The 15,050-nt window shown below is 39.6% G+C and overlaps 1 protein-coding gene and 1 non-coding gene across 3 annotated transcripts in view; one reads left to right on the top strand and one right to left on the bottom strand.

The window, feature by feature from the left end:
* Positions 1-13,437, top strand: part of TTC39C (tetratricopeptide repeat domain 39C) — a 121,525-nt gene extending 108,088 nt beyond the window's left edge. For both annotated transcript variants that reach the window (XM_008955746.4, XM_008955747.5), the window contains 6 exons: positions 1,327-1,436; positions 2,924-3,047; positions 6,377-6,474; positions 7,810-7,914; positions 9,363-9,401; positions 9,966-13,437. In XM_008955746.4, coding sequence (XP_008953994.4) covers positions 1,327-1,436; positions 2,924-3,047; positions 6,377-6,474; positions 7,810-7,914; positions 9,363-9,401; positions 9,966-10,055 — 566 coding nt within the window. In that variant the 3' untranslated portion in view covers positions 10,056-13,437. The remainder of the gene's footprint in view (positions 1-1,326; positions 1,437-2,923; positions 3,048-6,376; positions 6,475-7,809; positions 7,915-9,362; positions 9,402-9,965) is intronic.
* LOC112437838 (U5 spliceosomal RNA) lies at positions 1,663-1,778 on the bottom strand. The gene has a single exon (XR_003026339.1). It is a non-coding gene; the product is annotated as a U5 spliceosomal RNA (small nuclear RNA).
* Positions 13,438-15,050: the final 1,613 nt, after the last annotated feature.

A 15,050-nucleotide genomic window follows, 5' to 3' on the forward strand; every position in this document is an offset into this window, starting at 1 on the left:
GAGCAAGACTCCATCTCAAAAAAAAAAAAAAAAAGAAGAGGGAACTAGCAAGTCAACTTTAGTGCATTCCAACTGGGGAGTGAAAAACCACATGTGATCTAACAAAATTGAATAGAAATGGATTCCGCAACATCAGAGTTGGGAGGAAAGGATGGAGTTGTGGTAAAGTTTCAAGCAGGTAGTGGGGCTGCAGCCAGTGCAAAGTTTGCATAAGGGACAGAGAAGACACAGCAAAGGGAGGATCATTAAATCTTTGGGGCCTGAGGTGAGAAGAAGGTGTGCACATGATCATGATCAAAATCTCACTCATTCCTCAAGACTCCGCTCGACTTCTCCTAGCTCCTTACAGCGTCTGGTCACTCCAGAGAGAAATGATCCCTTCTCTTTCTGAGCCTTCTGAAAACCACTTTGGTTCTCCTACCCTGACTACTCCTATCACTACATACAGTGCAGCTTGTGGGACCCTATGTGCGTGTGTGAGCATGTGTGATCTTTTCAATTGTAATTTCAGTTTCTTTAGGGTTCAAGCACATGTGTTTCTTCTTCACATTGTTGCTGGTGGTTTATAGGTAGTAGGCAGCCAAGGAACTTGGACAGGACAGATTGATGACTTCCTAGGACAGAGAACTCCTTCTACCACGAAGCTTTCATGATCCTCGGGGCTCTTCATTGTTCTTTCCTGGGTTCCTATTTATTCCACTTTCTGAGTATGTGAGCCCTAACTAGGTTGTACACTGTGACAGTAGCTAAGGATTTTGTTATGTGAAAAACTGTCTCCCCAACAAGAGGACAAGGACCATGGCTTTCCCCAGGTCCCCCAAAAGCTCTGGGAACACAGGAACCTGGAAAACAGTTGAAGGACTGCAGGACGGTGCAGTCCTTTGTGGAATAGTCTTTTTTTTTTTTTTTTTCTCTGAGACAGAGTCTCATTCTGTCGCCCAGGCTGGAGTGCAGTGGTGCGATCTCGGCTCATTGCAACCTCTGCCTCCTAAGTTCAAGCGATTCTCCTGCCTTAGCCTCCCAAGTAGCTGGGATTACAGGCATGTGCCACCATGCCTGGCTTATTTTTGTGTTTTTAGCAGAGATGGGGTTTCGCCATGTTGGCCAGGCTGGTCTCGAATTCCTGACCTCAGGTGATCCACTCGCCTCAGCCTTCCAAACTGCTGGGATTACTGGCATGAACCACCATGTCCAGCCCATTGTGGAATAGTCTTTAAACATACTTGCTCCTGCTTTTTTTTTTTTTTCAAGTATCATCACTTCAGGTATCCCTTATGGCATTTTCCCTGACTTGTACTTAAGAAATATAATTATGGTTTCTTACAGTTTGTCAGGGAGCCACTGGTGATGTGGATGGGGCACAGATTGTCTTTAAAGAAGTTCAGAAACTCTTCAAAAGGAAAAACAATCAGATTGAACAGTTCTCAGTGAAAAAGGTATGTTGGAGCCTATTGATCTGGTGTATTACTTATGATGGGCATTTGTAACCAACACTGCCTTGGCAAGCTTTAGGAAATTATATTCAAGGCTGCCTATTTACTTGCCACATAAAGTGCAGTTCACCGCCATGCAGAGGATTCTCTCCATGATTGTACATCTGCTCTGAATAGAAGATTCTTGCCTTGCTGCAAATAATGAAAGCAGATTTAAAAAAAATCGATTAGCTCTTCAGATACAGGGCCTCAAAAAATTGGGTTAAGACTCAGATTGGTTCCCCTTCATGGAAATCTTTAGCAAAAGGTGAAAGATGTATATGATCTGAAGGGTAACTGGAGTATAGTTTTTAAAAAAATTTTAATGAATGGAAACATTATACATTCTGCAGAGCTAACGAACACACCTCTAGAGAGAAAGGATCTGTCTAAAGAATTGGGTGGTTTTGGAAGAATACAAATTGGCAGGACCTAGTGAGAAATGCAGGCTGTCTGGGGTTGAGAATAGAGAACACATCACATTTTGATGTAATAAAAAGCAAATGTGTGTGTCACAGTGTCACAGTTGCCAGCAGAAAGGCCCAAGACTGTAGAGACAGTATTCCTAATGTATTCTGTACTTCTGTGAATACAATGTTGCCGTATTACCTTGAGTTATGTAGTGTCTTATATCCTGAATTATCAGTTATTTTAGTTTTATATGTTTTTATTGAATGAACATTTAATGAAGCTTTTGAGTATAAGTTTGATTATAATGTACAGCAGAGAGCACTGGCACTCAGTAGAAAATTTTAAAATCAAGAGAACTGTGACTAAAAGGCATCTAGTCTTAGTTCCTTAGGTGTGTGTAAGCCCGTTGAATTATTAGCTGTCACCAAGCTTTATAAATTCCGTTGCTCTAAATGCATGTAAATCTAGCTTCATTCCCAAGTTTTCAGAATATACACTGCGTCTTTTTTTTGTTTTTGTTTTTGAGACGGAGTTTTGCTCTCATTGCCCAGGCTGGAGTGCAATGGCGTAATCTTGGCTCACCGCAACCTCCGCCTCCCGGGTTCAAGCAATTCTTCTGCCTCAGCCTCCCGAGTAGCTGGGATTACAGGCATGTGCCACCATACCCGGCTAATTTTGTATTTTTAGTAGAGACGGGGTTTCTCCATGCTGGTCAGGCTGGTCTCAAACTCCTGACCTCAGGTGATCTGCCTGCCTTGGCCTCCCAAAGTGCTGGGATTACAGGCGTGAGCCACCATGCCTGGCCCTACCCTGCATTTTGATAGTAGGTTCAGTTGAATAATGAATGAAAGGCATAATTTCCAGTCTGTCAAAAATTGAAAGCAACATTTTTTATAGAGAGAAGAATTGTTATTCTTAGCTTTGAAGAAGAGGGTCATTCACATTGATGATGAACTGTGTGCTTTTAAAGTGTCTGAGGTATATTTTTTATTTGAATTTGTTTTTGAAAAATGTAGCCTGTTTATTCTAACTCCTTGCAGGCAGAGCGATTTCGGAAGCAAACCCCAACCAAAGCACTCTGTGTGTTGGCGTCTATCGAAGTGTTGTACTTGTGGAAAGCTCTTCCAAACTGTTCCTTCCCCAACCTGCAGAGGATGAGTCAAGGTAAAAAATTTTTAAAAGCCCAAAACTGTCTACTGGACACACTGGCTTCTTCTGTCAGTGCTGCATTCTTCAGTTTCCCGTTTATTTCATGTTTATCTCATCGGAGTCAAGGAGAGTACACATGTCTCCTTCTTAGATAGAGGGTGTCCTGATGAAGAAAATCCTGTCACTTAGGTGATGGGAGGAGGAGGCAGCACTGCTGTGGACAGATATGCTTGCCTTAAACATGTGCTGCTTTTGTTATAAATGTTATTAATTCTGTAGCTGTGGGAGTTGCTGGAAGCATACATTTTTTCTCCCCGAGAGTACTTTGTTTCATTTAGGTGTGATTCACATAAGTAAAAAGATACTAAAGTGTGGCCTGGTGGGGTGGTTCACCCCTGTAATCCCAGCACTTTGAAAGGCTGAGGCAGGCAGATGGCTTGAGCCAAGAGTTTGAGACCAGCCTGGGCAACATGGTGAAACCCTGTCTCTACTAAAAATACAAAAATTATCTGGGCGGGGTGGTGTGCACCTATAGTCCCAGCTACTTGGGAGACTGAGGTGGGAAGATCACTTGAGCCCAGGATATCGAGGCTGCAGTGAGCTTTGATCATGCCCCACCACTACAGTCTAAATGACAAGAGGGAGATCCTGGCTACAAAAGAAAAAGGGGAAAAAAAGAAATATGTTCTTCTTCATATATGTGCTGCATTTTCCCAAGAAACTTAGTATTGACAGTGTAGACATAATATTCCAGAAATAGTTTATAAGCCACTGTAGAAAATTTTTCAGATTTTTCTCCAGTTACTCTTGTTTTTGACCAAATATAGCATGATCCATTGAGCCACATATTTTTATCATCAGATTTCCTGCAAATCCCTTTTGCCTATTTCTTTAAAAAAAAAAAAAAAAAAGGCCTTCCTCAAATGTGAAAACAAAACATTGCCAGTTGCCAATGTTGCTATTCTGGAGATCAAAGGAACAAAACTCCGTAAGAAGTTTTGTACAGTGGCCCTGTAATTCGAGTAGATGTGTAACCCTCCCAAGGAGGAACTAGCAAGGAAACAGAATATTCTTGGATGTGTTAAATTCTGCTATGTTCTTTTTAATTTTTTTTTTTTTTTTAGTTTTTAGAGACAGGTCTCATTCTGTTGCCCAGGCTGGGTGCACTGATGTGTTCATAACTCACTGCAGCCTCAAACTCCTGGGCTCAAGTGGTCCTTTTACCTCAGTCTCCTGAGTAGCTGGGATTACAGGCATGTGCTACTGCACCTGGCTACTGTATTTATTTTTAAAGGAGTTGCATAATTCAAAACCCCTCCCTTCCTATTGAAGCAAGTATAGAACATCTATAAATGTCTAACTCAAAGGAACAATGAAGAATATTAAGTATTTTTTTAATACACAAGTACAGGATCACATATTTAGAGATAAAATACAAATGCAAATATAAGGTAGGCAGTAATTAACATTCACAAGAACAATTACCAGTTAAGTGAGATTTGACAAAATATTTTCTGAACCCCTTTCCAGGTATCAAAATGAAAAAACTAACAACAAAGATATGTGCCTGGAAGGGAAGACAGACAGTATCTGAAGTGAGCATGAGATAATTCTCTAATATCTTTGCTAAATTTAACCCAGTTCTCAGGTCTATTAATTAGATTATATCATTCCTCAATGGTAAGCAGTAATGGTACAAACTGATCCAACCACATACAGTACAATGAAGATCTTTGTAGAGAAAGTTATGTTCCAGAAAACAGCAGTAGTGGCAATGTAGATCATAAGCATTTATTAAACTCTGCATCATGCCCTCCCAGTTTTGTGCATTTAGCTTATCAGAGTCCCCATCCATAGCTCCCTGTACCAGCAGAACTAGTGAGAGTCCTATATCCTTGTCTTGTTGTTTCATCCATAACCTTTCCCCACCCACCTGCCCTTCTCCACTGGATTCTTCCTTTGTGTTGTTTTTTGTTGTTGTTTGTGTTTTGTGTTTTTGAGACAGGGTCATGCTCTGTCGCCCAGGCTGGAGTGTAGTGCACAATCATGGCTCACTGCAACCTCTGCCTCCCTGGCTCAAGCGATCCTCCAACCTCAGCCTCCTGAGTAGCTGGGACTACAGGGGGTATGCCACTACACCCAGCTATTAAAAAAAAATCATAGAGATGGGGTCTTGCCATGTTGCCTAGGTTGGTGTTTAACTCCTGGGCTCAAGTGATCCTCCCGCTTTGGTCTTCCAAAGTGGGGGGATTACGAGCATGAGCCACCATGCCCAGCTACATTGTAAACATGTTTGTTTTCTAGGCGCTGCAGGCAGAGTGATCCTATTAAAACCTAATCATGTTGTGTCACTCTGCTTCCCAGAATCCTCTGTGGTCTCTTATCTCATTCAGAATAAAAGCCCAAGTCCATTCAGCAGCAGGCAGTGCTCCCAGTCTGTAACCCTCGAGGCCATTGTCCCTCCCTGCTCTTCTCCCTCGCTCAGCATGGTCCTCCTCCCTGCTCTCGGACACACCTGGCCCCTGTGCCTTTGCACTTGCTCTTCTCTCTGAGAAGGAATTTTTTGTTTGTTTTGTCGTTGTATTCTAAGCACCTAGAATTGCCTGGCAAATAGTAGGCTCTCAATAAATATTGAATGAATGAATTAGTGTAATGAATGAATGAATGAACAAGTGAGTGAACTGCATTAAGGTTTCCTTAATGTTGCTGCCTTAAAAGTCTCTGAGTTCTTTTTCGTATGAGCGTATTCCTGGCCTGGCTTTCTGGGGCAACTCCTGCTTCTACAAGATCAGCTTCTATTCTTCACATTTACCTCTTCCTCTCACCTTCAAGTTACTTGTTCTGTAACTTCAGTTCTCTCTATCTATATATAATATTATATAAAATATAAATATGTATATATAAAATAGTAAGATATATATCTTATTGAATCTCAGTATCTTTATTAGTCTTTGGAAATAATGGTGTTACTTCCTTTCTTCCTCATCAGCTCCATCATGTTTCCATTCTGCATCTTTCTCATTTTCTTGGAAAACTCCCGTAACATTCTCTAACCTGTGTGTCCATCCCCCACAGCTTGCTGTTGAAGTGGAAGGGTCAGTTCTGATCCTCTCCCACTGACTAGTACAGTACCTCATACAAACATGGAAAGGTGCCTATGGTATGGCAATTTAATGTGAAGTCATTTTTAACAAATTAACATAACTTCTTTTATTAAGAGCAGTTTTAGGTTCATATCAGGAGGCAGAAACATGAACTGAAACATTTACCTCACTCTTCATGATATTGAAGGAATTAAGTGAATGCATTTGCTTACTGCTCTGTTCACTCCCCTTCTTTTTAAGCTTGCCATGAAGTGGATGACTCATCTGTTGTTGGATTAAAGTATTTGCTTCTTGGTGCCATACACAAATGTCTAGGAAACTCAGAAGATGCTGTTCAGGTAAACTGTTAATGTTGTCAGGGCTAAAGAAAATAAGTCACGAACACCTACGTATATGCTTGTGAATAAGAAAAATGAAAAAGCACTGAACAAAACCGAACCTCCCACTATAAACTTTATCCAATTGATTTGATTAATGCCATCTTCTCAGATGGTAGAAGTTGATGATGGTTAATACTAGTTTTTAATTAACTTCATATTCTTAGAATGCTTCTTTATATATGGCCTCCTTTTCTGGCACTAGTATTTATCAAGATGACAGCCTCCACTGGAGAGAGGAGGACATGAGGAGGCAGTTTTGAAGGAGCGGAGTGAAGCCTCATTGTTAGACAAGAACAAAAATGATCAGACATGTCAGTGTGCATTCAGTTTTCTCTCTTTATAACTGCGGATTATTGATGCAGCCCTGGGGGTCAAGCGAGAGAGTTGTTTTTTTGTTTGATTGCTTGTTTTGAAGAAGTATATATCAGTGTTACTTTGACTACTCTTTGAAAGAATCAGGGTATAGTGGCCGGGCACGGTGGCTCACACCTGTAATCCCAGCACTTTGGGAGGCCAAGGTGGATGGATCACTTGAGGTCAGGAGTTTGAGACCAGCCGGGCCAACATGGTGGAACCCCGTCTCTACTGAAAATACAAAAATTAGCCAGGTGTGGTGGCGTGCACCTGTAATCCCAGCTACTCGGGAGGCTGAGGCATGAGAATTGCTTGAACCCAGGAGGCAGAGGTTGCAGCGAGCTCAGATCATACCACTTGTACTCCAGCCTGGGCGACAGAGCGAGACTCCATCTCAAAAAAAAAAAAAAAAAAAAAAAGAATTAATGTACAGTAATAGGAGACTTTTGGCTTTTAAATCCTAGAGGATAATGTCCTTGTAAGTTTAATCTTTCAGTATGGGCTTATGATAGTTATTACAGCCCTAAATAGCTTATTTTAGATCAAATGCTTATGTGCCAGCAAGATACAGTCAAGACGCATGTCGAGATCGTAGTTACCTTGTGTGTTTTCTGTTTTAAATATTAAAATGGGATGTTTAGACTCTTAGATGCAGATAAAAGATGTTCTCAGTGATAAAATCAATAGAGGCTAATATGTCCCCTGGAAAAATAGTAGCACAAATTAGGCAGTCCAATATATTCTGAGGAATGCACATCAGGCAGCATGTAAAGGACTTCTAAGATGTAGATAGGAAGGAATGAAGATGAGGAAAGAAGAGAAAATCTGATCTAGAAAACAGAGTATGAGTCCCCCTTCCCGCCCCCTCTTGAAGATTATAATAAGCCTTATGCTAAGTAGGAAAATGAATTCATCCAATAACATTTGCATTCCTTTCAGTACTTCCAGCGAGCTGTTAAAGATGAATTGTGTCGTCAGAATAACTTATATGTTCAGCCGTATGCCTGTTATGAACTTGGCTGTCTTCTATTAGACAAACCAGAGGTAAGATCTTATATATATAATATAATATATATTTTTAATGATGTTCAACAAAAATATGGAAATGAGCAAGCACAAAGCATCCTTCATTTAAAACAAACTGATTGAACACAGTGTTCTTCATTTTGTTTTCCTTGGTTTTACTTAGAATGAATCCAAGAAGTTAGTAATACTACCTTATTATCTTTAAGGAGGTAATTTCTTCCCTAGCATTCAAATTACAGTCATACATCTCTTAATGACATGCTGAGAAATGCGTTGTTAGGCGATTCCTTCCTTGTGCAAACGTCGTAGAGTACTTACACAGACCTAGGTGGTATCACCTACTACACAACCAGGCTGTATCTATAGCCTATTGCTTCTGTGCTATAATTGTGTACAGCATGTTACTGTATTGAATACTGTAGGCAACCGTAACACAATGGTAAGTATTTGCGTATCTAAATATAGAAAATGTATAGTAAAAATACAGTTTTTAAAAGTTAAAATATGGCCAGGCTCAGTGGCTCATGCCTGTAATCCCAGCAGTTTGGGAGGCTGAGGTGGGAGTATCACTTGAGCCCAGAAGTTCAAAACCAACCTGGGCAACAAAGTGAAACCTCATCTCTGAAAAAAAAAAAAAAAAAAATCAAAAAACATGGTCAGGCGTGGCAGCATGTGCCTGTAGTCCCAGTTAACCTGGGGGGCTGAGGTGAGAGGCTCTCTGGAGCTTGAGGTTGCAGTGAGCCATGATTGTGCCACTGCACTCCAGCCTGAGCAACAGAGCAAGACCCTGTCTCAAAAAAAAAAAAAAAAAGTTTATAGCTATATATAACTTACTGATTCAGATAAAACCTTTTGATAATCATTAATTTTAAGGTTGTTTAGTAAGATTTTAACCTAAGATATTATATCTTAGAGGTTGCCTTTTATAGACTATGAAAAATTATTTATCAAGTGATTATATATCAAGTAATGTCCTCATGTAAATGAGTAAACATCTTTATATTAAAAAATATTGGGGCTGGGCGCAGTGGCTCATACCTGTAATCCCAGCACTTTGGGAGGCCAAGGTGGGTGGATCGCTTGAGGTTTGAGACCAACCTGGCCAACAGAGCTAAATCCCGTCTCTACTAAAAATACAAAAATTAGCTGGGCATAGTGGCAGGTGCCTGTAATCCCAGCTACTCAGGAGGCTAAGGCAGGAGAATTGCTTGAACACGGGAGGCAGAGGTTGCAGTGAGCCAAGATCATGCCACTGCACACCGCACTCCAGCCTGGACAACAGAGTGAAACTCCATCTCAAAAAAAAAAAAAAAAAAGAATATTGGAGTCATTATACTTGAATGAACAGTTGACTCATTGCTATGTCTACGGTGAATTGTTTTAATTAACATAGCCTCCTATTATACCATTTTCTGCCTGCGTATATATAAACACAGATTTTATGGGATAATGTGTTTTTCTTATAGACTGTAGGAAGAGGCAGAGCTCTACTTCTTCAAGCAAAGGTAAATATCCTGAATCTACCTTTCTCCAGTGGCCCTTCTTATCCCATACACTGTATACCTGAGTCTGAATTCAAGAAAGTTTGTGCAATGATGTTCTGGTTGGTAATATTTCTGGAAAGGAAAAATGACAACCAATTGAATCAGTGAGCTCTTGAGTTTTAAGGGACATTACAAGATCATAAGGAACTCCGATGAAATTGTTCATCCTGCTTTAGAAACACTCTTAGTCTTTGGGTGGGAAGATAACTTTTGATTTTATAACTATGTCCCTGAATTAAGAATTTCTAATAGCAACTTATATTGAGCACAACATAAGACTACTTTTTCAAGAATAACTTGAGGAAAATTGTCCAAAGAGAACCTTATTGACATTCAGTTGACGTTTTTAAAAATGAATACAAAGTTTGAGGTTTGAGTAATATGAAAATCAAGTGGATGGGAAACCTTTACTGGGAGTGTAGAGATTTTACTTTGGGAAATGCAAAATTGAGTGTGCTTTATACCACAGTACCCTGTGCAAGCTTAGCTAACAGAGTGCATAAATATCTTTCTTTGATCTTACAGGAGGATTTCTCTGGCTACGACTTTGAAAACAGATTGCATGTCCGCATCCATGCTGCTCTGGCCTCTCTGAGGGAATTGGTTCCTCAGTGACAGACCCGGAACACCTGCTCCGTCCCTCCCCACCCAGGGTCCGCACTTTAAAATAAAAGCAGAGGACAAAGCTCTTGTGAAGATGGGCTTTTCTTCTGAAAACCACCTGTGCCAGGGACACATTTTCCCAGTTAAGCTGACATATTAAAGATCTCCTCTTTTAAACATGTAGCTAAAAAGTAATAATGATGTTGAGGAGGATGATGATGGTAATAATAACTAACCACCTGGGGAGAGGGTTAAGTGACCTTGCTCAAACGTTTTAGTTTTGTGATTTATTATTTTTAAAATAAAATCAAACGGAACATCCAACCCAAGATCCTGTAGGAACACCTACCTTAAGCACATATCTGAATGGGTAACATGACGAGGTACCTGTAAAATTATTAACAATATCATGACATAGCATTTATATTTGTGTTTTGAAAAAATAAAAGTGCTTTCTAGTGTTTTACTTTATCCTCAAAATACTCCAGTGAATAACATAGCACAGATATTCTTAACCCCACTTTGCAGACAGTGAAACTCAGGCACAAAAAGGCAAATTGACTTATCCCAATTAATTATTCCTGTTATCAGCAGAGCAATGAATAGAAAGCAGATCTCCTGACCACCAACTGACTGTTCTTTTATTGTAAAAATAATTCATGTTAATAGGCCAGAATTCCATGTTTTACTTATTAAAAGAACAAAATCTTCAGCTGAAGTTATGTCACCAGAAATAGTTATCTCCAGATTGTCTACAGAATGTTTCAAAGCGATGGACACTCTTTTTCCTTTGAAAGCCAACCAAGTAAGAGCAAATCTTAATAGAAGATAATTTTACAACTAAAAGTGTGACTCTTTTGCTAATCTATTAGCCTAGTCTATAGATTAGACAAACAGTATCTACATTTTAGGAGTTTACCTTTCTTTGTGAAAATTGTCGAATTACCAACTTTTGGAAATCTTTTGACACATTACTTGAAAAGGTTATTCGTGAATGAACATAGATTTTGGCCTCAAAATATTTGCTGGTGGAACATTTGCTGGGCTACACAGTGCCAGGATTTAATCATTTTCCCCTTAGCTCAGGTTATTTAGATATTATAAAAGGAATTCAAAGTTATTTTTTTATTCTTCATTGCTAATTTTTGTCATTTAATTTACCTCCATGCCCGGTACTGCAAACCTGTGGTTCTGAAGAATCTAAATACCTCAGTCACTTTTAAGAATCTCTGCCATAATTTGGCTGAATGTTTAAGGTTAGATTTTTAAAGAAATTTTTATTGAGCTAAAGGATATCATTTTAGGGTATCGTTTATTTACAAATTCTTTTGGCTGAAACATGATCTCATATTAATATTTTAATATTTTTTTCAAAATAAAACAGAAAAGCAAGTAGAATGTTGGCAAATTTAATCCGATTTGACCTTGTTTTGAGGGAATAGTCATAATTTCTTTGAAAGAAGTTATTTCTCACTGATTTTGGCTAAACTGTATTCATATTTCTTCATCTCTGTTACTGACCACTTTTCAGTAGACTGTTTCCAAAATGTTTATTCACCTTGACTTTCTCCCTGATGTGAATTCGGTGTGGGTTTTAGATAATAGTAAGAGAGAAGAGATTGGTCTCCTATATTCAGTGAATGAGAAGGGAACTTTTTTCTGAAGAGCAAAATTGGTGTCCAAAAATATTGGACATCTGTTTTTTTTTTTTTTTTTTGAGACGGAGTCTCGCTCTGTCACCCAGGCTGGAGTGCAGTGGCGTGATCTTGGCTCACTGCAACCTCTGCCTCCTGGGTTCACACCATTCTCCTGCCTCAGCCTCCCAAGTAGCTGGGACTACAGGCGCCTGCAACCACACCCGGCTAATGTTTTTTTGTATTTTTAGTAGAGATGGGGTTTCACCATGTTAGCCAGGATTGTCTCCATCTCCTGACCTCGTGATCCACCCGCCTCGGCCTCCCAAAGAGCTGGGATTACTGGCGTGAGCCACCGTGCCCGGCCTGGACATCTGGTTTTAACTAGATGGAAGGGAAGAACATTATGAATCTTTAAGATATGGCTGTTGCCGTTTTTCTCTCTTCTTAACATGCAGCATAGGTGACAAGCTTTTCTGTCATCATCATGGAGCATTCTGAATCATGACATTTTTGTTTGAGAGTTCATTCTTGAATTTTCAGTTCAAAATATTGTTTGAACTATTATTCCACATTCAAAGATTATATAAGGTCCTGTGCTTTTGAATCTTTTTCAAAAAATTTATTTCTGCCTGCTTAAAAAAAAAACTTTTATTTCCCCACAGAGAGTTCAGGACTTCAGATTAGTTTGTGTTCAGCTCACTTAACTGGATAGACAATTTTGCGTTTTGCAACACCATCCTGTAGGTTTTCTTTACTAGTCAAAGTGTAGGTCTTTTTAAAAATTTTAATCTTTATTTTTATTTTTATTTTGAAACAGAGTCTCACTCTGTTGCCCAGGCTGGAGTGCAGTGGTGTGATCTGTGCTCACTGCAACCTCTGTCGCCCGGGTTTAAGCGATTCTTCTGCCTGAGCCTCCCAAGTAGCTGGGATTACGGGTTCCTGCCACCGCGCCTGGCCAATTTTTGCAGTTTTAGTAGAGGCAGGGTTTCACCACCTTGGCCAGGCTGGTCTTGAACTCCTGACCTCATGATCCACCCACCTTGTCCTCTCAAAATGCTTACAGGCATGTACCACTGTGACCGGCCAGGTCTTTTTTTTTTTAAAAAAAAAAGGCTTGGTACAGATGGCGCCTGTGGTAAATCTGTGTTAACATGGTGGTAGACCATGGAGAATGGGTAGATGGGGCTTCTAGACTCCAAAACAACAAAACCACAGTGTGAGTACACTGTCCCATTAGGTTGACTGAAGTCTGAGTACATTTTCTGGCCTGCGTGCTGTGACTCATCCAACCTGTGAACTGATTGTGATCTGCTTGGTAACTTGGTTTGGTGTAAACTGCTCTTAACCCTTTGCTGATGAAGAAAATAATCATATAAGTGGAACTATTTGCATCTATGTGTGCTTCTTTTTTTATGTTGTCATCACTCATTCCTTCCCCTGTCCTATTTTGGAGGCTCTCAATGGATCTTCTAACTTATAAATGTCAAATATATTTTTGTATTAGATTGTGCCTATGATGAGAGAAATCTTTAATGTATATTTTATGTATGCTGAACACATTTTTATAATTTGACACACTTGGAGGCATGGTCTAGTAATAATAATGTAATATGTACCTTGCTGGTTAATATAACTAAGATTTTGCCTTTATTGGGTTAGGTATCTTTTTTTTATTTTAGCACCTGATAGCTGTCTTCTACTGAGTAAAGAATTATAACTTTTAGATGTTACAGAAAATTAGAGTATTTATTGTCACATATTGTGTAAGTCAATTATTTACTGAATTTGCACTTTTCTGTCTCTGCCAACTAAAGTTAAAGGACAAGTCATATCTGATTTTTAAAATGAGCACATGCACATGCATGCACACACACACACACGCAGACACACACCTTTGCTGTGTAAACTTTTCCAGTGGATTTCTTCCTTAAGCAAATCATGGTGGCAAGTATTCAAATATGGTTTTCACTATGAAGATACACATTCACAAAATCATGATGTACTGTTTTGGTTTCTGCAGATGGTATATTTTGTAGAAAGAAAATTGTTAAATCGAGATCATCCAAGAAGATACATAGTCGAGGCAGATACTTTAGAAGCTAGAAGAGGAAATGCAGAAAGAGAGAAGGATAAGGGGAGCAAGAGAAAGTTGGTCCGTAACAGATAATGCTCCTTTTTCAGTAAAGTATGCAGAAATCACCAAGAGCACAATTTAACTGGCTTTCTTGTGAAAGCTAGCAAGGGGGCTGATCTCTGTCACCTAGTTGACTTGGGTATGAAATAGAAGCAACATACTTGAAACCCAGGTGACCTCTATGTAATGCCTAATTACTCCTCCCAGAGGCCAGTGGTTGTCAATTTCCGTGTTTTACATAGAGATTCTGGTTTGGTAGGTTCTAGGTAGGGCTTGGGAAGGCATTTTTAACAAGCTCCTGGGATGATTTCTTATGCAGGTGATGTGGATTACAGAAACATTGCCCTATTCATCTTTTGTTAAGGATTTAGTAAATCTGGGAGAAGAGTCAAACACAAGCAGAATTATATAGAATTATATAGCAAGGATAAGTCATAGAGCATACATCATGGGGCCACTGAGAAAATGCTTCTAACCCACTGGCTTCCTAAAGTAGGAGATTTCTGAGATGAGTTCTAAAGGAGAAGCAGGATGCAGTCAGGTGAAAACACCTGCTGGAGCAGCATCCAAGGCCTTGGACCTAATGAGCAAAAGCACAGAGGTGACAAGCGACATGTGTGTTCAAGACTCTGGAGGGTCAAGTGGGAATCACATGGTGAGAGATGAAATACGAGAGGTATGCAGAGGCCACACCCACAACCATGGACTTCCATAGGGTAAGGATTTGGGGTGTGGGAGAGGGGCAGTGGAAGGTACATTTGCGTTTTAAATCACTGGTGACCAAAAAATAACATACTGGTGATTGAAAGGGAGATGAACACAAGCCAAGATTGTGAAACCACATCAAATCATTAAGAGTTCAAGAAATCAAAGCAGCAGATGGGCAGTGGTTTGAAAATTCTTGGTTAGATGTTTACATTGTAACAATTTGCATTTCAGAATGACTCAGCCAAACAGTCACTGAAGAAATGGAGAGTAAAATCTTGTTTTTTGAGTTACAGGTATTTCTGCATAATACCTTACACCTAATAGATGTTTGAGATGACCCACCAAGGTTAGGTTAAAAAAACCATAAATGTCTCCAATTCCAAAAGACACCATAGATGAGGTACTTAGGATTTTCAGTAGCTCAGTTCATTATGTCTCTGACACCTAAATGTGTTATAAACCAAGCTATCAGAAATCATGACAGCCTCATCTCACTTTTATTTACATTACCAAAGTGGTGCTGGAGGC

This window comes from Pan paniscus, chromosome 17 (assembly GCF_029289425.2).
Source record: "Pan paniscus chromosome 17, NHGRI_mPanPan1-v2.0_pri, whole genome shotgun sequence".
NCBI classification, from domain to species: Eukaryota; Metazoa; Chordata; class Mammalia; order Primates; family Hominidae; genus Pan; species Pan paniscus.